This window comes from Papaver somniferum, chromosome 3 (assembly GCF_003573695.1).
Source record: "Papaver somniferum cultivar HN1 chromosome 3, ASM357369v1, whole genome shotgun sequence".
In the NCBI taxonomy this organism is placed as follows: domain Eukaryota; kingdom Viridiplantae; phylum Streptophyta; class Magnoliopsida; order Ranunculales; family Papaveraceae; genus Papaver; species Papaver somniferum.
In genome coordinates this window covers 143,637,483-143,663,398 of record NC_039360.1, presented here as the reverse complement: position 1 = coordinate 143,663,398, position 25,916 = coordinate 143,637,483, and the positions used below count along the sequence as shown (strand labels likewise).

At 36.8% G+C, this 25,916-nt stretch overlaps 2 protein-coding genes across 3 annotated transcripts; one reads left to right on the top strand and one right to left on the bottom strand.

The window, feature by feature from the left end:
• Window positions 1-1,264: 1,264 nt before the first annotated feature.
• LOC113360058 lies at window positions 1,265-4,148 on the top strand. The gene is made up of 7 exons (XM_026603609.1): window positions 1,265-1,475; window positions 1,599-1,757; window positions 1,903-2,532; window positions 2,639-2,961; window positions 3,091-3,223; window positions 3,313-3,450; window positions 3,889-4,148. The coding sequence occupies exons 1-7, from the start codon at window positions 1,265-1,267 to the stop codon at window positions 4,146-4,148; spliced, it is 1,854 nt and encodes a 617-aa protein (XP_026459394.1).
• A 17,613-nt stretch (window positions 4,149-21,761) lies between these two features.
• On the bottom strand, window positions 21,762-24,690 carry LOC113357585 (receptor-like cytosolic serine/threonine-protein kinase RBK1). 2 transcript variants are annotated; one of them, XM_026601028.1, is made up of 10 exons: window positions 24,502-24,690; window positions 24,278-24,412; window positions 24,125-24,199; window positions 23,582-24,016; window positions 23,222-23,488; window positions 22,923-23,077; window positions 22,765-22,844; window positions 22,543-22,678; window positions 22,316-22,465; window positions 21,762-22,143 (listed from the first exon to the last, which is right to left on the bottom strand). In XM_026601028.1, the coding sequence occupies exons 1-10, from the start codon at window positions 24,515-24,517 to the stop codon at window positions 21,961-21,963; spliced, it is 1,632 nt and encodes a 543-aa protein (XP_026456813.1). In that variant the 5' UTR covers window positions 24,518-24,690; the 3' UTR covers window positions 21,762-21,960. The 2 variants fall into 2 exon arrangements, with proteins under 2 accessions (XP_026456813.1, XP_026456814.1); XM_026601029.1 differs by having other exon boundaries at window positions 24,278-24,409; window positions 24,502-24,689.
• Window positions 24,691-25,916: the final 1,226 nt, after the last annotated feature.

Here is a 25,916-nt window from a genome sequence, read left to right as displayed (position 1 = left end):
CTGGTAAGTTTCCTACTAGGTGGTTTAGACGAATAGAATCTGGTAGTCGAGAATTTTCGTATCCGGTGATATAAAGAATTAGGGGATAACATTGATCTAGCTGTTATTTCACGGTTGGTGATAATCTATGATTGACGACAAGTAGAAAAGTATAATGACTTATTTTCGGTTTATCAACAAAGAAGAATTCCTCGATCATATCTCTCTCTATTGTTACAACTTAACATTTCCAATTTCTTTATTTTATTTTATTTAAAATTTAAAACAAAACCCCCCTTGTAACACTTTGACAACTAAAACTCACTGCTTTTCATGGGAACGATCCTTGCTTCCATTGTATTACCAGTTAATTGTGTGGAAATAAGATTATTAATTTGATTGTGTCATAGTCTTATTGGTTGTCTGGCACTGTGTCTTCCTGTATTAGTAAGTTGGGTGCTATTATAACTGTTGAATGATATGGCAATTGTTAGCCGATCAGATAGTGGCAGGTGTACACTATGTTCTTGTTGTTGTTAGGTTAAACATTCCTCTTAAATATGTAAGAACCTCCTTCTTATCTTCTTTAACAAGAGTATTGTCAAGTTAGTAACAGAGGTTGTGTTCATTAGGAACCAGATTTACTTTTCTTCATCTCTTGATCACCAAATTGTACTGAGTACAGTACATTTGGCATCAGAGCCAACCCAATTTTTTCCGATGGGTGCTTCCGATGTTAAGACGGTAAAGGATGTATTAGAAATCGTTCAACGAAATCAGCTGAGCTCTGAGGAACATTTTACTATTATTGAAGACAAGCTTCTTCTACATCAACAACATTGTTGTTGATTCGAAACTTGCGACGATTACCAGACGGTTCGATGAATTGCTAACTCGATTACCTTCTACATCACGACCAAATGATGATTCCGGTGGTCAAAACGGGGGTGCTTATCAAGAAAACACTCCAATCTTCGGTTCCTTCTCTCAGGGTGGACTTCAACATCACTTCAATCGCATACCCAAACTCGATTTCCCCAGATTTGATGGTGACAATCCTGGTGGTTGGATCCAAAAATGTGAAAGATATTTTTCCTCCACAACATTGATGAGACTCTTCGTGTGGATATAGCAGAAATCTATCTGGATGACAAGGCTGATAAATGCATGGTTTCTCAATTTTCAGGTTGGTAGAACTCGTATCAATTGGTATGAATTTTCTCATGGTATTTGTGCTCGATTCGAAAATCCAGTTGAGGAAAATTTTATTGGTAGTTTTAATAAGATGGTGCAGCTTAACTCTGTGGAAGAGTATTTTGAGGATTTTGAAGCTCTTAAAGCTCTCATGCTTGCTAAAAATCCTTCCTTAAGCGAGCACTATTTCGTCATGAGTTTCATTAGTGGGTTGAAGGAAGAATTACACAACTCTGTAGCTATGTTTTACCCCAAATCACTTGCACAAGTCTTTTCCTTAGCAAGAATGGAGGAACGGAAATGTCAGTCTAACTCTTCTAAAGATGTTAGGTCCAACTCCAGCTCTTTTACTTCCACTAGAGCTTTCTCTACGACCACCTTTCCTCCTAAACCAATTTCTACTTCATAATCTGCTTCAAAGTCAGCTCCTGCAACTCCAAAGGCTTATTCACCCACACCACCTAAAACTCCATCAGCCAATCCAATTATTAAGAGACTAACACAAGAACAAATGCACATTCACAGAGATGAGGGTCTTTGTTATAATTGTGATGAAGTTTACTCAATGGGCCATAAGTCCAAAGGTAGACAACAACTGTTTATGGTGCAAGCTGGAAATTCTGACTCACAAGAACAGGATCCTGAGGAAGAGATTTTTGAGGAGATGTTGAATCACCAATTGAATCAGACATGGATATTTCTCTTCATGCCTCACTGATACTATCACAGGTGACACTATAAGAATTCCTGGTCTTCGTAAGAAACAATCTATTTCCATTCTTATTCATACTGGTAGCACCACTAGCTTCTTGGATTGTTCTCTAGCTTCTAAGCTCAAATGCAAAGTGAAACAAACTTCTCACATGTTAGTTACAGTCGCCAACGGTGAGAAAACAGTGAGTACTTCTATTTGTTCTCAACTTCCTTGGAGTATGCAGGGTTATCAATTCACTGAAGATTTGAGGTTACTTTCACTTGGTGGATGTGATATGGTACTAGGAGCTGATTGGCTTAAGAAGCTAGGTGATGTTGTGTTTAACTTTTCTAAACGCAGTGTTTCTTTTCTTCATAATGGTCATCAAATTACTTTACAAGGAACTATCACTTCACCTTCCCTCCTTATGATGAGTGGTACAACTGTAAATTTTTTTTTAGAAAAAACCACACATGGCCTTATTGGTCATCTATTTTTTGTTATCACTTCACCTATACCCCCTCCAGTACCTACTCCATTACTGCCACTTCTGTCGGAATATCATGATATATTTGTTGAACCAGCTTCATTACCTCCTCACAGAACTTTGGACCACTCAATTCCATTAAAACCAGATTCCCAACCTCCTACCAAAGGCCATATAGGTGACAATACATTCAAAAATGAGTAGTTGAGCAACTTGTTAAAGAAATGATCTCTTCTGGAATCATCCAACACAGCCACAACCCTTTGCTTCTCCAATTCTTCTAGTCAAAAAGAAAGATAATACCTGGAGATTTTGTGTTGGTTATATAAAGCTCAATAGCATCACTATCAAGGACAAGTTTCATATTCCAATTGTGGATGAGTTGTTGGATGAGATGCAAGGATTCATGGTTCTCTCCAAGCTTGATTTAAGAGCAGGTTATCATCAGATTTTATTGAATCCTATAAATGTTTACAAGACTTCCTTTAGAACACATCATGGGCATTATGAATTCAAATTCATGCCATTTGGCCTTACCAATGCCCCTGCAACCTTTCAGTCTCTTATGAATGAAGTCTTTGCACCTTACTTAAGGAAGTTTGCTCTGGTATTTTTTGATGATATTCTGGTTTATAGTAGTTCCATGTCTGAACATATTGAGCATTTCAGATTAGTTTTTTTATTGCTCAGACGACACCAACTCTATGCTAAGCTATCCAAGTGTTGTTTTGGGCAGTCACAATTGGAATACTTAGGCCACATTATCACTCCTGATGGAGTTTGTGCTGATCCCAACAAGATTGCATCCATGCAAAGTTGGCCACTTCCTACTTCAATCAAGGAAGTGAGAGGGTTTCTAGGTTTAACAGGTTATTATAGGAAATTTGTGAGAACTATGGAGCCATCTGCAAACCTCTCGCTGATCTCTTAAGAAAAAATTCCTCCAATTGGAATTCAGCTGCCATTTCTGCATTTGAGAAACTCAAGCTTGCCATGTCCACCACTCCAGTCCTTGAAGTGAAAGATTTTTCCAAGCAATCCACTGTAGAAAGTGATGACAGTGATACCTGCCTTGGTGTTGTCTTAACTCAAGAAGGTAACCCATTTCATATTTCAGCTCACCTTTGGGGCCTAGAGCAAGATCTTTGTCCACATATGAGAAAGATTTTTTAGCTATAGTTATGGCTATTCAGAATTGGAGACATATTTACAAGGGGGGAAATTTGTTATTCAAACTGATCATCACAGACTTAAGTACTTCCTATAACAAAGAATCACAACAGTTCTACGGAAAAAGTGGTTAATGAAATTGTTGGGATTTGATTATGAGATTAAGTACAAAAAGGTTAAAGAAAATATAGTTATTGATGCTTTATCTAGAAGACCAATTGAATATGTTCATTGCACTGCATTGTCTATGTCACCAACTGGATGCATGACATTCTTCAAATCTATATTGGGGATGCCAAGGTTCAACATCTCATTTCTCAATTACTTGTATCTGCTGACTCTGTTCCACAATATTCTTACAAAGCTGAAATCCTGAGGTATAAATCTAGACTCTATGTGGGAGCTAGCAATGGGGTCAGAGCCACCATCTTAAACACTGTACATACCTCTGCTGTTGGAGGCCGCTCTGGTATGCATGCCACTTATGCGAGGGCCAAAACCCATTTATTTTGGCATAAAATGAAGAAAGAAATACTTATGTTTGTAGCTGAATATGACATCTGCCAGAGATTAAAGGTGAAAGCACTTTTCCTTCTGGTCTATGCAACCACTTACAGTACCTGAGCATGCCTGGCAGCACATCACCATTGTTAGATCACTGCTCGGTCGAACTCTCAAGCGTTGTTATCTCAATCTTGTTTGTCAAGTTTAGTTCCCAAAACTATAAGTCTTGAAAACTAGTCTACTTATAGATAAGTCTCGGACTAGGATAGAAAGTGTAGTTGAGCTCTAGACTCCACGGCGTTTATCATGCAAAGACGAAGAACTACTCAAGGAACTGGTGGATCTTCATCGATTAAAAGGTATGTGGAGACTTGAACTTATCTATCACTCAAAAGTCTATCTACTCCATATCCTACTTGAGACAAAAGTCGTATTGCTATATAGACTTTGATTATACACATTTGCTATTTCGAGCCGAGTTTACCTCGCTTATATATTTCTCGAAATATCTGTTGGTAAGCTTTCGCTTTGGCCAAGTTCATCTTTACAAGTGACGAAAGTCATGTTGATTATTTCAATATCTTGAAAATCGCTTTGATGAAAAATAGTGTGTGAATAACCTCTATTTAACATCCTCTAAGAATGTCTCAATGATTGAAATGAGATTTTAGAATATATAACCTTGAATAGATATAAACATTGTATGTGAACTCATACTTGTGTAAGTCCAAAATCCTTGAACTAAAGTATGCGTACTTTACTGGTTCAGGATGTCCGGAAGCTAAGTCCGCGTACTGCCGGAAGCTCACATCCCGTGAATTTCTGCTGGAGTTTGTGAACTGAAAACAAACTCAATCCGGGTACTTAAGTATGCGTACCGGTATGCATACTTGAGTGGTTTATGTTCATGAATTGATTCGAGTGAATCAAAAACGTTTTTGCTTCGATTGTGTCTTATATACTTCTATGAGATCTAAGCAATTGAACAACTCTCTAACTAGTTCTTATGAGTCATTTGAACTAGTTATGGTGAAGATGAATAAGGTTGATATGAAAGTGCTCATATGGATAACCATCGGTTAACTACTGTTGAACCAACGACTTGTACACGTTTAAGTATGGTTACACAAACCTAAATGAACGTGCATTTCATTTGTGTATAACAAGCTAAGTTCGTTCTAATGGTTGAAAGATATTAGCTTGAATCTAGTCAGGTTTTTATCTAACGGTGAATACTGAATGCTTTGTTACCAAGGTAACTTAAATTGCAAACCCTGATTTGGAGACTATATAAAGGAGAACTCTAACAACTGGGAAACCTAATCCCCACACCTCTTGTGTGATACTAGTTGTATAAGCTAGAGTCGATTCTCCTTTAACCTTAGGTTTCTAGCGAGACCCTGTAGGTTAACGACTTGAAGAATTCATTGCGATTGTGAAGCCAGACCCAACTATTTTCTTTGTAGTTGTGTGATCTGATCTTGTTGTTTCTATCGTGATTGAGTGCAATCGTAAGATTGGCTTGAGATTAATTTCTCCGATAGGCAAGATAGAAAAGTAGTCACAAACATCTTCGTCTCATCGTTTGTGATTCCACAATATCTTGTTTCGCTAGTCGATTAAGATTATTGTGAGGTTATTGATATTTCTAGGTTGTTCTTCGGGAATATAAGTCCGGTATATCAATTGGTTCCTGTTCACCTTGAGTTATCAAAAGACGGAACAAAACTCGTAGGTATTTCTGTGGGAGACATATTTATCTATTCCTGTACACTTTTCTGTGTGATACAGATTTGTTTACTAAAGTCTTCGACTTTGGGTCGTAGCAACTCTTAGTTGTGGGTGGGATCAGCTAAGGGAATCAAGTGCGTAATATCCTGCTAGGATCAGAGACGTAAGGAGCGCAACTGTACCTTGGATCAACGCGAGATTGATTGGGGTTCAACTACAGTCCAGGCCGAAGTTAGTTTGTAGTAGGCCAGTGTGTGTAGCAGCTTAATACAGTGTGTGTTCAATCTGGACTAGGTCCCGGGGTTTTTCTGCATTTGCAGTTTCCTCGTTAACAAAACTTCTGGTGTCTGTGTTATTTCTTTTCCGCATTATATTTTGTTATATAATTGAAATATCACAGGTTGTGCGTTGTATCAATCAATTGGTAAATCAAATCTTTGGTTGTTGATTAAAATTGATTGATCCTTGAACATTGGTCTTTGGTACCGTTCAAGTTATTTCTCTTGTATACAATTCAGACTCGTAGATTTCTATTTGTTTGAGTTGGGATTGAATCGAGAAATTGAGATATAACTCTTTGATATACTTTTTATTATGATTGAGTCCGGCTATCTAGTTGATTCTCTTAAAAGTATATTGGAGTTAGTTCATACATATTGCTAAGCGAAATATTGGGTGAGGTTGTTGTACCCCCACTTTTTCAATTAGTATCAGAGCAGGAAAACACGGTTAAAGACCTAATAAGTCTGTGTTTGTAGCGATCTGACTATATGGACAGTATAGTCTCTATAAACGCTTCACCAGGAATAAATTTTGATCGTAGAGAAAGTTTTGAAAAACTTGTTATTCTCCGGAAAAAGTTGGATGAACAAATCCGGATCAACTCTGATCTTGTTGCAGAAATTGCAGTGTATAAGGATTTGAAATCTGTCAAAATTTCTTCAATGAATTTGAATAACTCTGTTTATTCTTCTCTGAAGAATGGTCGTAAGTCAGATAATAAACGAAGTCTAGGCTTTGTGAAACCCGATAGGACTCAGAACTACTCAAACGAGATTAAAGATGTTGGCCCATGTATGTTCTGTGACTCTTGCAATCACTTTCAACATACATGTATGTCCTTCCGGAAAAGTCTAAAAGTTGGAAGTAATCTTCTTAAGAAAGTTGAACAACTGTTTGCTTCTCTAAAAGGATGAACAAAACTAACAAGAAATCCTAAACAGGATAGCAGTGTTAGTATGAGAGCTTTTGCTTTAAAATCAACATCGCCCTTTCAATGGTTTCTTGATAGTGGATGTAGCCGACATATGACTGGTGATCTCTCATGGTTTGTTACTTCAAACGACTATGAAGGAGGCCCGGTAACATTTGGAGATGGGAGTTGCTGCTACATAAGCAAGAAGCGGACGATCAAACTTCCCGGCGTACCTGAAATCCATGATGTAGTATACGTAAAAGGTATGACTGCAAACCTTGTTTCTATTAATCAAATCTGCGACAAAGGCCATAGAGTTGTCTTCAATGCGAATGGATATGACATTGTAGACAAAGCTGGAAAAGTAATTTTTCAGAGAACTCGTGGTAAAAACAATTGTTATCTTCTGGATACTCAGTTCAGTAATTGTTGCAATTTGACTAAGGGGGAATCTACACATCTTTGGCATGAGCGTTTTGGTCACATCAATTAGCGTTTTCTAACTAAGATCATTAATAAAGAACTTGTTAGAGGTGTTCCCAAAATCAATGCAAAGATTGATGGTGTATGTGGTTCCTGTCAAAAGGGTAAACAAACAAAAGTTCACAATAGATCATCTCGAGATATTCTTACTAAATCTCCACTTGATTTAATTCATATGGACCTCTTCGAACTTATTCAATAACCCACGGTTGCGGGTAAGAAGTACGCTTTAGTTATGGTAGATGATTACACCAGATTCACTTGGGTTGCATTTCTATCTCATAAGAATGAAACCCTTGATGAATTCAAGATTATTGTTAATAGAATCCAAAACGAACAAGGTCGCAAACTAAAGAAAATTAGAAGCGATTGTGGAACTGAATTCAAGGACACTAAGGTGTTTGAATTTTGTGACGAACTGGGGATTATTCAACAATACTCACCACCCATTACTCCTCAAGCTAATGGAGTTATAGAAAGAAAAAATAGGAACATTCAGGAAATGGCCAGGGTAATGCTCCATAACAAAAACTTACCGTTAAGGTTTTGGGGAGAAATTGTCTTCACAACACGTTATTTGATCAACCGTGTCTACCTACGGTCTAAAACCCTAAGTACTCCTTATGAGTTGTGGTACGGTAGAAAACCTAACTTACACTATCTCAGAGTGTTCGGAAATAAGTGCTACATTCTAAAAAATCGAGAACAGAGAGGGAAATTTGATACTTAAAGTGATGAAGGTATCTTCCTTGGCCATGCCTCTGATAGTCGTGGTTTTCGAGTGTTTAATCTCAGAACCCAAGTTACGATGGACTCTACTAATGTTATTATTGATGATATTGTGAATATGAATATTCTGTGGAACACGTGTCACGGTCCCAGTGGACGCAGACAAGATAATTGTGTAGCCCTCGCTACACAGAGCAACCTGAGTAACAGAAGATACCTTCGCAGATCTACTTTATCTTATCCCAAGAAGGGATACCTCGATGACTAAGATAGAAAAGTAGAGCCTAGTCTAGAGAGAGGTAGTTGGCGAAGGGACATAGGTAGATGACATATCCAATCGGCATTAAATGCTCAAATCTATTATCTACACGCCAAGCTAACGCACATGGAGAGAGATGAGGTGGATGAATCCGAATGGCGGAGATTAGCGGTGAACGAAGGTACAATCTGTACTAAGGCTGGGTAGTTCCCGAAGGAACGTGGTTCAGCTGAGGTGGCAGAGTTTGACTGGAGATAGCAAGCGGTGAACGAAGGTACCATTTGTACGGAAGGTATATCATGGAACGATGGACCCAAAGACAAAAAAGATATATCTGGAGCCGAAGGGATTATAAATACCAAGCTTCACTAACAAAATAAAGGCATTCAATATCTAGGAGAAGAAGATCTAGTCTTTGTGTCTGCATGTATTAGTAAGTTGGGTGTTACTATAATTGTTGATTGATTAGGCAATTGTTAGCCGATCAGATAGTGACAGGTATGCACTATCTCACTATCTGGTCGTTGTTGTTAGGTTAATCATTCCTCTTAAATATGTAAGAACCTCCTTTTTATCTTCTTTAATGAGAATATTGTCAAGTTAGTAACATAGGTTGTGTTCATTAGGGACCAGATTTACTTTTCTTCATCTCTTGGTCACCAAATTGTATTGAGTACAGTACATATTGCACTTATGACAACCATCAAATTTTGGCGCCGCTGCCGGTAGCTTTAGTTGTTATTTTTCTTATTTTTCTTCTTTGTTTTTATATTTTCTTGTTAGTTTATAAAAAAAAATTTCTAGATTTTTGGTTTCAGGTACTTAATCTCTGGCACCGAAACAGTGGGGTTACCCGAGGTGCGGAATTCAAACTCGTAAAGGAACAGTGTTACAAGCACATCAACAACCACAACTCTAACCGTCTACATCATACATGACGAACATTACAGCTCCACCACCGCCACCACCTCCTCCTCCTCCGGAGAAGAAGTTGTGAGAGTTGACATCTCCATGTTTAGATTCACAACCATTGTGTATTAAGTAATCTGATATAGTGGAGCTGAAATCGAATATTATTCACCATTTACCGAAGTTCAAAGGACTTCTAGGTGAAGATCTGAACCGTCATTTTCAAAAATTTCAACACAAAATGGCAAGTCTTAGTCAAGGTACCGAAGATAGTGATACGACAATGCTGCAAGCTTTCCCATTCTCTTTAATAAATTCAGCGGAAGAATGGTTGTATTACCTTCCTCCAGGGAGTATTACAACATGGATTGAGATGAAAAACTATTTTTAGAGAAGTATTTTCTTGCTTCTAAGGCAATCTCTGTCCGTAAAGAGATTAGTGGTATTCTGCAAATTACTGGGGAGTCTCTTTATGAATATTGCAATAGGTACAAAAAATTTCTGGCGAGTTTCCCTCACCATAACATATCTCAAACACCCATCATTTAATATTTCTACAAAGGATTACTTCCAGAGCAACGAAATTTGATTGATGCAACTGCTGGTGGTTCACTTACTGAAAAGACAATCTCGCAGGAAACTAGTCTGATTGAGAGTATGGCTTCGAATTTTATACCAGAAGAGTTAGGAAGATAGAAGAAACTTCACAGTCAGAGCAACGAATGAACAATATAGAGAAGGTAGTCCAAAGGATGGCATCAGTGATCATTTCATCATACGAAGATGAAGCCGAGCTAAATGTTATATTTCTTAATCATAGGCCAAGGTATGATCCATATTCAAGTACTTATAACTATGGTTTGAAAGATCGTCCTAACTTCAGTTATGCCAACAAGCAAGCAAAAGTTCATAATCTATGTGTGAGACAAAATGGATTTCAACAACAGTTTCAGCAACCACAACAACATCAAGCACAAAATCAATATTCATCTGTAGACGATAAGTTCAATATCATCTTGCAAACTATGCAGGGTTTTACTTCTGTCACTGAGGTTCTTAAGGAAACAGTACTAAAAAATCAACAAAAGAACAATGCTATCATTAAAGACTTGAAAACTCAGATTGGACAGTTGGCTACAAATTTGAACCTAATGAAGGCACAAACGTCGACAACATTCTCATCACAACCTTTTGTGAACCCAAGAGAACACGTTAATGCGGTGACGTTAAGGAGTGGAAGACAAACAATAGATTCTAATATGGATGCAGGAACAATATGTATACCTAGTGTCGATATTGAGAAGGAGGTAGAGACGGAAGCCGTACCTAAGGAAAAGCCAACCCCAACCGGCCAACCTAAGGACACGGTTCTCACTTTTACTATACCACCTCCTTTTCCTAGTCGTTTTTCCAAATACAAGAAAAAAGCTCAAGACAAGGAGATTATGGATATTTGCAGCAAGATAAATCAACATTCCATTTATTGAGGCCATCAAAACCGTACCCAGGTATGTCAAGGTTTTGAAGGATTTGTGTACAAGGAATTATAATTTGATTGTTAATGAAATTACTCAGGTGGGCGAAAGTGCTACAACTATGCTACTGAAGAAGATGCCTGCCAAGTGTAAAGATCCTGGTGGTTTCACAGTTTCTGTTACCATTGGTAACCGAAAATTCGAGTGTGCTTTGCTTGGTTTGGGAGCTTCCATAAGTGTTATGCCAGCCGATGTTTATGATTCTTTGGATCTTGGACCTTTAAACGATACTAAGGGAGTCGTGGAGGACGTGTTAGTTCAAGTGAATGAGTTAATCTTTCCGGCTGATTTCTATATCGTGGATATGCAAGATGGAGAAAATAGTTCATCTACTTTGTTACTTCTCGGGAGACCGTTTATGAAGACTGCAAAGACGAAGATTGATGTTGATAGTGGTACACTCACTATGAAATTTGATAAGGAGATCATACAGTTCAATATCTTTGAAACTATGCGTTATCCTAGTGATGTTCACTCGGCTTTCTCCATTGATGTTATTGGTTCGTTAGCACAACAAATGTTTGAATTGAACGATGAAGATGAACTTGGAGTTGTGTTGCGTAACATCATTGATTTAGACGTGCACGGGCAGCCGAACCTGGACGTTGAATTAGCCAAAGAACTGGTGGAGATATATGGTGCATTAACGGCATTACAAGAAGCTAAACCGGGTAATATATTTCTTATATTTATTTACACGTAACTTATGAGGTTTCGTTACTGAAAAGACGAGGGTACCCAAATACACCACAATATTAAAATTATCCACCTATAAGTCTTCTTACCGAAAGGGATTGTCTATGGAAAAAGTAGAGACAATACGACAAATCGGTATTCACACTTTGTGTGATCGTCTATGGATACGCGATCGAGACAATATAACAATCAAAGTGTGGTTACTTGATAATAGGTTCTGACTTAACCAAACTCTAAAGGATCACTATCAAGTAAAGCGGAGTTAACGTTTGTGTATTTTACTTCTAATTATAATAAACAATTATAATTGCGGAAATAGAAAAGTAAAAGACACAACAAGATTTTGTTAACGAGGAAACCAAAAATGCAGAAAAACCTCGGGACCTAATCCAGAATTGAATACTCTCATAATCAAGAAGCTATACAAAATCTAAACCAACTTCATATAGTTGAGACCAAGCAACTAAACCTAGTTCACTTAGTTTCTTCATTATCCATGTGCTTCCGACTTTCAATGAATGCACGCACTGGAACAATTCTTTTGGATCGTATTCCAAACAGTAAAGGAACAACAAATCTGTTTGGTAACAACTATATTGATTCTTTCCAGATAAAGATACCTCAAGTCATATGCAAAGGCTCTTTCGTTTAAACTAATAAACTCCTTTGCCTGGTTAGATCAATCCAATCTCTATTACCTAAGTAATAAGATTCGGATTTGTAACAATCAAAATAGACTTCAAGGTAACTATTAGGTGTTACCGATCTCACGCAACTAATCAATCGAATAAATATGATTCTAGTTTGATCCCATTCGATCAAGGTTTGTGCTACACAAAGATATGAGAAACCAATAAGAAATCTTATTTGTCTTCAAATCTTATTTAATCTTCAATTAAACTTGCACAACACCACTTGAATCTCTTGTGATCAATCACGCACAACACGGAGTCTGTTAACAATGAATTATCATAAGATGTCTTTAGATATATAAACAGTTCTAGAGATCCACACGATACTTCGATCTAGTTTGAGTGAATCTTATATCAGAAGAGAAGATTCTCAAGAATAAACAAAATAGGTGCAATCAAAGTTCAACAACCGTTAGTCAATCAAATCAATCCAAAACTAATAAACTGCAGTTATCTAGTTTCCCACCAACGGTACTCGTAGAGCTTCTTGATCCCAAGGAAATCTTTAAACGAGCGGCCGTTAGAGATTTCGCCTAATTAGTGTACTTTCCTATCCGGATAGACGGCTCCACTAGAAACAACAAAAAGATGAAGTTTTCCTGGCTCTTAGAAACTTAGGTATTTATATATCAAGGATGTTTGGACACCAACGAATTTCCAAAACCGAAAGTATTCTCAAGATATGCGATAAATGCCCATTCGATTTTCATAATTTCCAGGAAAGGCTTTGTCCAATATTTTCCGAAATCTCTCAATAAAAAATCTCCAATTAGTAAATGCACATTACTAATTTTTATTCTCTAGAGATATGCATTTAGTTGCTGGTAATTAAAGCATATAAAACTAACAACCTTAATTAAAAGATTCTTAATTTATTTCGGATTGGGATCTCCTTGAGTAATTAAGGAATATCTTTGAACAATAAAAGATAAGAGTTATTGTCCATGTTCAAAGTATGTTGACATCTTTTCTTTGTAAATCCTCTTTCATATTTACAATCTTGGAATCGACTATACCACACTTTCAAACAAGTTTAGAATTGGTTCATCTGTATTCCAAGACAACTATGTGATTGATCAAATATCAAATCACATTCATGGATTCAATCGCTTCTACAAATCACTAAGATCGGTTATACCTTAATATGGAACACTTTTGATCGGTCACACAAGTTACCAGGACCGGTTACATCAGTTACCAGGATCAGTTACCAGGGCCGGTTACCATATACTCATGGTAATGCTTGTGATCGGTCACACCAGTCACTAGGATCGGTTACACCAATTACCAGGATCGGTTACACCAATTACTAGGACCGGTTAGACCAATTACAAAGATCATTTACACAACTCTTTTGTGATCGGTCACACCAATTACTAGGATCGGTCACATCAATTACAAATGTAGATCATACCATCTCAGGTGATTACTTAGGATCGGTTACACTAATTAATCAAAACTAGTCATACCAAATCATAAGTCAGGCATTGTGATTAGTTATACCAAGATACATAACAAGTTATGATCGGTTCTACCATCTCACACATATTGGTAATCCAAATATATGCAATAAATAACAATACCAATAAGCCTAGCAATTTCCCTTTCGATTCATAAACAAGTTCATGAATGTATTTCCTTCAAAGAAATGTAAAACATTGTTTCCTAGGATGAAATCTCCACCTTTACCAGTTCACATAATCACAATAGGATTCATAAGATTATGTCGATGTCATATCTACGAAGTTCAAAAGATAAACGTTGTACTTCATAGTCTAATTCCTTAATACTATGATCATATGATCATGTCTCACTACTAGAGTAAAATATTCATTCACAGCTTCGCAGTTATGTTTTCAATATAGCGCGACTTGAAAGATACGTTAGGAATGAAACAGTTCAAGTCAATATTACTAACCTCAAGAGGAAGGATGATGTCGTCGTTATAGCTCATTACTTCTTCACGTTCTTCAGGTCTTCGAGTAATACATGGATGTCTCATATTCCTAGACTTTCTAGTCTAACCTATACGAAGTTGTCTCTAGTACATAATCAAGTGACTCTTAGATGAGTTTTGATTCACTAAAATATGACAACCAAACTTGACATACCAACGCTTGATAGGTTCAACCGAGCTATGCTCTAAAAGTTACCTTCTATTGTGCAGGCACCGAAACTTGAACTGAAGCCGCTTCTGGACCACTTAAGGTACGCGTACTTGGATGATAAAGAAGAACTTTCGGTGATCATTGCAAAGAACCTTACCCCAATACAAGAAGAACGTCTACTTAGGGTTTTGAAATAGCACAAAACGGCTATTGGTTGGACAATTGTTGATATCAAAGGCATTAGTACATCCATCTGCATGCATATAATCCTAATGTAAGATGATTTAAAGTCGGTACGTGATGCTCAATGTAGGCTTAACCCCCCTAATGATGGAGGTCATGAAGAAAGAGATCCTCAAACTGCTAAGTGTGGTGGTGATTTACCCAATTTCTGACAGCAAATGGGTTAGCCCGGTACATGTGGTACCTAAGCTTCGCAAGTATATATTTCTTTTTCCCCAAACCAAAGGGTAATGACGTTGTTATTCCTTAGATTAGTATGCTCTCACCAACAAAGTTTCAATTTGATGGCTATCTTCTCCTCCCTTTTGTATTGTGGATGCTTAGGCATCTGAGATGGCTTCCTAGTTCTTTTTTTTCTTGTAACCCGTCAATAAACAAATAAATAAAATGCATGTGCTACGTACGATAGTATTAAGTATAGTCCCACATCGCCTAGATTCTTTAGATTTGTGAAGTGTATATGTCTTGGGTAACCCTAACCTTAAAAGACGTTTTTCAAGGTTACTTAAGCCCATGGACTTTAACATGGTACCAAAGAAGGTGTTTTGATAGTATGTGGACATTGTTTGGCCCGTTAAGCAAATATTCCTTATGAACAATAACCAACTTGATATTCATTCAAACACTTAAGAGTTTAATCATGATGCACATACACAAGTGTTTTAGTGATAAATGATGTCTTAGAGATGTTTAAGAGAGTCATAGCAATGCTAAACATATTTAAAAAAAATAAGTCTTTGAGCATCTGCTAAATTCTAATGGGACCGTTGGTGAAACGGTTCGTGAACCTTAAGGCTAGTTCACGATTCAGTGTGTTACGGTTCGTGAACCAGGTTCGCCAACCCTACCCGGCTCGAGAACTCTGATGAACTCGATTCGTGAACCAGGTTCACCAACTGATAGCCTTTTAAAGCAACATGAAAAATTCAGATCACCATGGTTCATGAAATGTCTCGAACTGAACTTGCGATTTACGAACAGGTTCACCAACCTTCCATGTATTTTTGAAACTCAGATATCTATGTTTGCGAAGTGGTTGACAAACCTACCCTGAGCCGAAATATCAGAAGTTCTGAATTTCTCTCTTTTGATGTTTGAAACATTCCCAGATGATAAAATCATTTGCATGGACAATTTTCAATTGATCCACAAATTAATTCTTGAACAATAAATTGTTTTGAACTAATATTGTTAAGGACCTTTGAACATCTATGCTTGAATCATATTTCGATATTTTTAACAAGACAAGCTTGACTCGAAATTTCTTCTTTGTAAAACTATTAGAAGTCATACAACATAGTCTCATAAGATAGAATGATAAGGTAGTGAGTAAAAATCGAATGGTTCAGTCTTCACATACCTGATTAATGAAGTTCTTCAAATGTCTTCGTCGATCTTCAGTCTTCGAGGGTGATGTCTGATTCTAATTAAGATATAGATTTGATCATCTAACATTAACAACAAGCTTGAGATATCAAAACTTGTGGGTTTAACGGAACATTGATCTAACACTATCTACGTTGCTTTCAAGTCATTTATATTGAAAACATAATATGCGAAGTTATATATATGAATCTCTAGTATTGGTGACTTGATCATTACATTATGATCAAATTTTCAAGGAAGAATATACAAGTTGTATTACAACTTTGGTGTATGAGAATATAAAGTATAACACTTATCTTTTGAACTTTGTATATGCGACAGAACATTATCTCTGAAATTCTTTATTAGATTATGTGATGAACTTTGAGTTGATTTCATCCTTAGAAAATTATATTTAACTACATGATTTTAAGGAAGTATACTTGCGAAACTTGTACCGTAGTTGAAAGAGATCAAAGGGATTTCGCAGTCTGATCTCTAGCAGGACTGATCCCTACCTTGGGGATCACTTGCAGAACCAATCATTAATAACAATTGTATTTCCGGTTTCCATATACACTTTAGAATTTACATGGATTTCGGAATACGAGTTACTACTTAGGAACGTTCACTATATCAACATTATGAATATTTGAACATCTGCTAAAATCTTATTCTTTCATTGTTCAAAGATGTTCCTTAATACTCAAGGTGAGATTCCAAACTAAAATATCTGAGAATCTTTTATTCTGATTTTCGAATTTATATATCTTTACTTTCCCAGTAAGTAAAACATATCTCCAGAGAATATATTAGTAAATTATATTTGTATGATAGCTAATATTGAGTTGTCATCCATGAGAGATTTTGGTATATTAGTTGGATAGTTGAAATTAGATAAAACCGAAACTTGGTATTTATTGCATATATTTTGATATTTTCGGTTATGTAAATTCCTTGGTGGTCAATCTACCTTGGTCTACAAATAGTGAAGTTTGTTCTTCTTACAAACGCATCCCGTTACATGCACTTCATTTTTTAATCAATGTGATAGCCAACTGTTAGTATTAACCTAACAGTTGGCCAACTTGGAGAGAAAAGTAACCTAATTAGGCGAAATCTCTTACGTCCGCTCTTTAAAGGCTTCTGTGGGATCAAGAAGCGTCTAGAAGTATCGTTGGTAGGAAACTAGAATTATATTGTTATTTTAGTTTTTGACTATTGATTTGATTGACTAACGGTAGTTGAACCTTAATATTCACTAGTTTGTTTATTTCGTGATCCTTCTTTTCTGATATAAGGTCCTTCGAACTCGATCAAGGATCGACAAAGTTCGGATATGTTTTTAGATTTGAAGATAGGCTTGTGATTATCCATTTTTAACAGACTCCATTGTGCGTGATTGATCATAATAGAATCAAGTTATTGTCCAGGTACATTGAAGACCAAAAATTTGAAGGCAAAAAGATTTCTTATTGGTTTCTGATCTTTGTGATATACTTCGTGCATAATTGCTTGGTTGAGATCCGACATAGCTTGTTTATCTTGATATACATCTTAACTTGTCGTATAGATCGACGATCTATCATTTGGTGGTATTCTTCAGGATCCGAATTTGATAGATTGAACTAAGATCCAGATTATCTTGATCTGAACCGATACTAAGGAGTTTATATTATTTAAACGAGGGATCCATTATATAACTCAACAAATATCTCTGATTTATTTATTGATATTTAGAGCGGTTACCGAATACAGATTAGTCCTTTACTATTTCGGAATACGATCCAAATAAGTTGAGTGCAAGAAGTATCCACAACAGGTGAAGAAACTCAAGATAATGGACTCTATCTTAGGATTCACGTGTATCGACCAGACTGGTAGTATGTGCAGGGATACTAAAGAAACTAGGTAACTTGGAATTAATTTACTTGGTTTCAACTATACGAAGTTGGTAGTGCTCTTTATATAGCGGCTTAATTCTGAAATTATTCAAAACTGGACTGCGGCCCGGGGTTAATCTGCATTTTGGTTTCCTTGTTAACAAAATCTTGTCGTGTGCTATTACTTTACTTTCCGCATTATAATTATTGTTTAGTATGATGAAGTGAAAATCTTGTGGTTGTTATCTTCTTGACAGTCTCTGTCTATTAGATCACGCAAGGTGTGTGTCATGTAGGTTGGTATCGAAAATATTGTGATGTACTTGGTGACCTCGTTGTTAGAGCACTGCTCGGTCGAACTCGCAATTACTATCTCAAGCTTGTTTGTCAAGTTTAGTTGTCAAAACTATAAGTCTTGATTTCTAGTCTACTTATAGCTGTGTCTCGAATTAGGATAGAATATGTAGTTGAGCTTTAGACTTCACGGCGTTCATCGATTGAAGACGAAGAACTACTAAGTGGAGCTTGTGGAACTTCATCAACAAAAGGTATGTGGGGACTTGAACTCATCTATCACTCAGAAGTTTATCTATTCTATCTCCTATTGAGACAAAGTCGTATAACTATATATACTTTACATTATACACATTTGAAATTTTGAGCTGAGTTTAACTCGCTTATATCTTTCTTGAAATATGTATTGGAAAGATTTTTGCTTTAACTACATTCATCATTATTCTTGACGAAAGTCAAAAGATGATCATGTGAAAATCACCTGGTAACATCTTACATAATTTGTGTGAAACAGTCATATGATGTAGACTCCGAATGTTTCGTATTGATCATTCGATCACTTGAAAATTTCTTATAAGCTAATAGTTTGTGTGAGACAGCTATTGTCGCCTTCTAAGAATGTTTCAACGATTGAAATGTGAGTTTATAACAATTAACAATTGTCTGGATATAACACAGTATGCATACCCGTATGCAAACTGTTGTAAGAATGATTCAGGTTCGGGAACCAAGTATGCATACCCGTATGCGAACGGTTTTAACTTTCAAAGTCCGGGAACTAAGTTTGTGAACCCGTTTGCAAACATATTCACCTGAGTTCGGTCCGGAACGACAGTATGCGCACCCGTTTGCGAACTGTCGGACATGACCAAAGTCCCGAACTTAATACTCATGAAAAAATACATTTATAAATTAAGGAATGCAATCTTTGCAAACTGTGGCAAAAATGTTCATGAACTGATTCTTTTGAATCAATCCGATTTTGCTTCAATTGTATCTTGTATACTTCTACGAGAATATAAACAATTGAACAACTCTATGATTAACACAAATAGATTCATTTGATTATCAATTGATCTAGAAGTGTTAAGATGAACATGGTTAACACAAAAGTGTTCATATGGCTAACTTCGGTTAACTGTTATTGAGCCAACTTAGTATACACGTTTAGGTACGATTACCCATATCTAAATGAAGGTATATTTCATTTGTGTGTAACAATCTAAGACCATCTAACGGTGGAAAGATATCAACTTGAATCTTAAATCAGGTTTCATCTAACAGTGAATATTGATTGCTTTGTTACAAAGTTATCAAACCATGATTTGAAGACTATATAAGGGAGAACTCTAACAACTGGGAAACCTAATCCTCACACCTCCTGTGTGATACTAGTTGTGACTAGAGTCGATTCTCCTTTAACCTAGGTTTTTCCTAAAACCATTATAGGTTAACGACTTAAAGACTTCATTGGGATTCTGAAGCCAGACCCAACTATTTTCTCTGTAGTTGCGTGTTCTAATCTTACTTGTTTTATTGAATTGAGTAATATCTTCTCTAAGATTTGCTCGAGATTTATCTCTGGTAGGTAAGATATAAAAAGTAATCACAAATCTCTCCGTCTCATTCTTTGTGATTCCACAATAACTTGTTCTACTACCATATAGTTAAGTTATTGTGAGGTGATTGATATTTCTAGGTTGTTCTTCGGGAATATAAGACCGGATTATCAATTGGTTCCTGTTCACTTTGATTTATCAAAGACGGAACAAAAACTTCGTAGGTATTTCTGTGGGTGACAGATTTATCTATCAGAATATACTTTTCTGTGGGAGACAAATTTGTTTATCAAGTCTTCGACTTTGGGTCGTAGCAACTCTTAGTTGTGGGTGAGATCAGCTAAAGGAATCAAGTGCATAGAGTCCAGCTGGGATTCAGAGGCGTAAGGAATGCGACTGTACCTTAATCAGCGTGAGATTGTTTAGGGCTCAACTACATTCCATAAGAAGTTAACTTGTAGTAGGATAGAGTCTGTAGCGGCTTAATATAGTGTGGCGTTCAAATATGGACTAGGCCCCGGGGGTTTTTCTGCATTTGCGGTTTCCTCATTAACAAAACTTCTTATGTATGTGTTATTTCTTTTCCGCATTATATTTGTTTATATAATTGAAATATCACAGGTTGTGCGTAGTTTAATCAATTGGTAAATCCAACCTTTGGATGTCGATTGAAATTGATTGACACTTGAACATTTGTCTTTGGTACGTTCAAGTTGTTTCTCATAATAATCTGGCTCGCGGATTTCTATCTGTTTGATTTGCTGATTACATTGAGAAACAGAAATATAACTCTTAGATATATTTTCCTTGATTGAGTCTGAGTGTCTAGTTGATTGTCTTGGAATTATATTGGATTTAGTCCATACCTAACGAAATATTGAGTGTGGTTGTTAGACCCCCGCTTTTTCACTCGTCATTTCACCATATCGCCAAGATTCCCTGGATTTGTGAAGTGTATATGTCTTGGGAACCTAACCAGTGATGGAGCTAGACATTGGCTATAGGGTGGGCTTGAGCATTTTTTAGGCCTAGCTTAAGCGTAAAATTCATACACATATTATTTCCCAGCTCAAAAAAGGCGATGAAAATGATTGTTTTTTTGTTGTTGTTAGGGCTGGCTTAAGCTAACCCTAGTTATAAGGTAGCTCCGCCCCTGAAACTCACCTTGGAAGCTGGTTTACGAGGTTAGTTAGACCCATAAACTTTAACATGGTATCGGAGCAGGTGCTTGGTGTAGTGTGTGGACATTATTTGGCTCATTAAGGGATTGTTTGAGGATATTGTTTATTATTCATCTTCTTCTTCTTTTTGTGTGTGACCCTAAGGGTTTTTTTTGCCCCGTAACTTTGTATCTATATTGTCTGGATTCCCTGGATTTGTGAAGTGTATATCTCCTAGACAATCTGTTTTGGACAATCCTAAGTAAGGCTGCACAAGACCCGGTCCGATTTACCTGTACCGACCCGGACCCGAAAGACCCGGACTCGAACCTACCCGGACCCGGAGTTACCGGTACATGTATCGGTTCTGAATGTTGATACCCGGTATAGATCGGTACAGGTACCGGTTCTGGGCTATTCCCGGTCTGTACCGAACCGAAAAACCCGGTAAATTAGAGCCATTGATATCTTTTAAGATATTATATCCTAGTCGTCCCTTTTAGGTTTAGTCTCATCTTCAACTCCAGGTACAGGTACAGGTACTGGTCCTGGTCTTGGTACATGTACAGATACATGTACAGGTACGTTCGTTATTTTGAACTTAAGTTGTAATGTTGAACTTTATATGTTAAGTTAGTTTGTTGTTAGCCTTTGTGTTTCAAAATTTGGATAAAAAACCCGATACCGGTCTGTAACCGGACCGATCTTACCAGTACAGGTACAAGTCCAGGTACAGGTACACAAATTGAGGAACCGGTCAACTCCGTGTACAGGTACCGGTTCCACCAAAAACCCGGTCCGAACCGGTCCATGTGCAGCTCCAGTCCTAAGGTATTTTGGGATTAGTTAGGCCCATGGATTCTAAGAGAAACTTAATATTTAGGATTTACTATTATACACACTATAATAATTTAGTTAAAAATATATCCCAAGCGACTGCTTTTTTTGAACTTCTCGTAAAATACATTTTAAGCAAAACCTGGCATTTACAGTTTAATCTCACTCCCTTACTTCTTTCTTTTCCTTTGACTTGATTTTTGCTTTTCTTTTCTTACTATAACAAAACCCACACAACTATTCGAATCAAGTCTTTATTCTAATAACACCAGTTGTTTATGACGATCAAGATCGTTGAGATACGTAGAACATGTGTAATCATCAGAATCACAAGCATCAAATATTACTCCTCTTCCTCCAAATGACTTTTGATGTTCTAGCAGTGCTGCGATCATTTCTCCCGTTCCTTTCTCTTCACCCTTTAGAATTTCTACAACCTACAAAACACACCCAAACGTTCATATCTTAATCAAAGTCACTTGGAAGTGGTCGGCCCAGCCTAGTTCTATGCTGGGTCTGGACTAGACTCGGTATAAATAGTTATGAGTTCTGAATTTTAGGAAAAGAAATGCCTAGACGCGTTTAAATGATCCAGAACAGAAAACTCACTCTGCTCATGACGGGCCGCATAGCCGATAAATGGTGAATACATGATGATGCAGCCAGCATCACTTGTTTCATCTCTCCAAGCATGTAATCCTCTCCTAAGCGAGGATCCACTAATTCTTTAATGTTCTTACTTTCTAAAAGTGGCTTCGCCTGAAACAACCAATGAAATGTCAAAAATGCTAACCACTCTTCAGTTACGAACCAAGATATGGAAGAAAAAAGCGTACCCAGATCACAAGGCTCTGGCGACTCGAATCAACAGCCCGACGACCTGTGATGAGTTCCAGAAGTAACACACCGAACGCAAAGACATCTGTCTTCTCATCAACTATTCCGTGCATGAAATACTCGGGTGCTAAATACCTGGATGAATAGCATTTATCAAGATTTTAGGTAAAGGGAATTAACAAGATCAAATTGCAGCTTTTACATCCAAAAATATGGCTTACCCGAAGGTGCCCTCAATGGGGTACACAATGTGGTGAGTCCATTGTTCTGGTAGCCATTTTGCGAGTCCGAAATCAGATATCTCCACACCAAAAAGCAAAGATGAGAAACATGTAATTTACATAATTTTCTGAATTGAGATGTGATAGTGGGGATATACCTGAGGTTCATAATCTTGCGTAAGTAAAATGTTGGAGGCTTTAATATCTCTGTGAATAATGCGTCTGTGACAACCCTGGTGAAGATAGTTGAGCCCTTCTGCTACCCCTACTGCTACCTTATATCTTATTTTCCAGTCAAGTGTTTTCTCTGAACCTGACAGTGATAAACCTTACAATTCATCAACGGTAATTACGAAGGGTCTAGTAACATGACAGTGAATCCCAATGTCAGAAATGGGCATAAAAGAGGTGCAATGCAATATTGGACTAAAGAAAGAGACAGAGTGAGAAAGAGAACCGTGGAGCAATGAAGTGAGGCTGCCATGAGGGGAATATTGAAGAACAAGGTGAAGACCACCTTCAACACCAAAACCAATTAAACGAGCAGCATTAGGATGATTAACATGAGCAATGATACCAAGTTCTGTTAAGAAATCCCCTGTTCTAACTTCTTCTTCTTTTCCTTCTTTCTCTTTTTTCATCAATCTCTTCACTGCTACTAATGTTCCATCCGGTAAACACCCTTTATAAACTTCTGCGTGCCCTCCTTTTCCTAGCAAATTTTCTACACAAAAAAAAAACCATTTAAAAATAAACTTTAAATGACAAGAAAAATCACTTGCTTCCTAAAATACCATAACCATAAGGCTCAGCTTACCGGGAGTGAAATTATCTGTAGCTAAAGAAAGCTCAGCTTGACTGAAGTTCTTCCACGAAGGCTTCATGACATCAGGCAAAACCAATTGAATATCATCTTCATCACATCGAATTCGCGATAACTTGCGGTTTAAATGTCTTCTTGTTAATTCTGAACTTGTAATTAACAATGGAAGTGTTGAAAACCTTCTAGCTGATTTTTTTTTAATATTTCGTATGAAGCTTTTCCATTGCAATCCATTTGACAATTCTGGTGGTATTAAATGTTTATTAGAACCAGAATTATTACTGTTATTACTGCTTGTACTGTTATCTGTATCTGATGTTGGGATTTCTAATACTCCTCTTGGTGAACAATTATATTCCTCATTCAACTCTGGTTTCTTTAGCTCTTCTGTTGATTCTGTTTCTGAGTTTTCTTTTGTTTCTCCGTTTTCTGCAACAAAAAGGAACAACTCAGATAGAAATACATAAATTTCACATCTGGCAAAATTAAACAAAAATATAAACTCTAAAAAAAATTCACTAGTGAAATTCAGATTACCTTCTGAATCTATAGCGGGGTTTTCTGGATTGATAATAGAACCTTCAGAAGTTATTACTGGCTTTTCATGTGTCTCTGCAAAAATAAAATGAAGCAATTTAAAGCTTAAGTTAAAAATAATTACTAGTTAAAACTCCGAGGATTATTAGTTACCTCGTGTAATATTGGTTTGAATTTCCATGTCTATCAAACCCATTAAAGAGCTTTGGTGATCGTCTGTAAGCTTTGGTTTTTTCATATCATTTTCACAATCAATCTCTGGGTTTCCTTGAATTTCTCTACTTTCTGCTGTCCGAAAGAGAAAAAAAATATTCAGTCGATATTCTAATTTTATACACACAAAGAAACAAGGAAATGAAAAGTATAATTTAAAGTACCTTGTGAAGTGCCCATTGATGGAAATATTTGATTCAGAAGTTGTTGTTTCTCTCAAATTAAGAATATATTCCTTTGAATCTCGGGTTCTTTGAGGGGGGGTTTTTCCCTAAGGAAGAAGAAAAACGAAACCAGAGATTATGAAAGACAGTTTTATGAGATTGTAAAAAAAACACCGAAACATGGGGAGAATATTTTCAAATTTGGTTACTTACACAGAGAATCAATTGCTATTTATAGTTTTTCTTGTTAGTGGTTTCGTTATAACTCATAACGAAATGCTATAATGATATCCCACCCGTTGGTATCTGTACAATGGTTTTGGTGTTTGTATTTTGAAGGGTCAAGATGTTTTGGTGCCTTACGTGATCACAGCCGTAACTAATGCACCACACAACGAACAAGTAACGAACTTTTTAAAGGAACTTTTGGGTTGATCGAAGAGAATAAGGACCCAGTTTGGGGGTTTATTGACTAAAAGAATGGGCCTACGGTCTTAAGTGGTCGGTCCTTCCCGCTCCAGGGTTCCCCAACTCCCCCGATAAGGAATCGGATTTGTGTTTAACTGTACATGTACATGCGTCGTTACAATCTTTCAGTTAAAGTTTTCTTTTTTGAGGCACCTGAATGTATCTCTCCATACCTCAAATTTTTTTGAGGAATAATGTTAATAACTGCAAAAATAAAAATAAAAAAAAGACTTAAAATCTTCTTTCAAAGGTACATTAAAATGAAAAATCATTGAGAATACTTATGATCAAAATAGACCCAAAAGAATATCTTGGAAATTTGTTTTAGAAACCTGAGTGCCCTCTTAGAATGTCATCAGAACACCAAAGAATGACGACACGATTAATTGGGATACATGTTCTTCTCTATTGATGTGTGTTCTTTCTACAATTATATGTATCCAGCTGACCTTCTCGCATCTCCCATGTAGACTGCTTGTGGATGGTATGCTATGCGGATGTTCTAATTATTTTGGCTCAATACAACATATGAAACTCATGTCAGGGTGTATCAGCTCGTCCACGGAGTCGTGCCAAGTGTTGGTATATTGTACTGTATTATAATTGAGCCGGCACGACACACTTTATTACACTTAGATAGAGTTATACGCTATTATATTACTACAGAGCTAAGTCATTCCAATGCGCATTTACATATTAGGCTATTATTGGGGCGTCACACTTCAATAGAGGGACGTCACCTGATAGGACAAAAACGGGTCATCCACAAGTAATATCAAAAACTTCTTATCTCAATAATTTTGTAATGACTAAACAATCCTTATTTAATTAAAAGAAACTTGAACGTAAAATCGGATTCTACGGTTGGAATTAAAAGAAACCTGGACGTAAAATGAGCTTCTACGGTTGGAACTAATCCAAATCTGGACGTAAAATTACATGCAAAT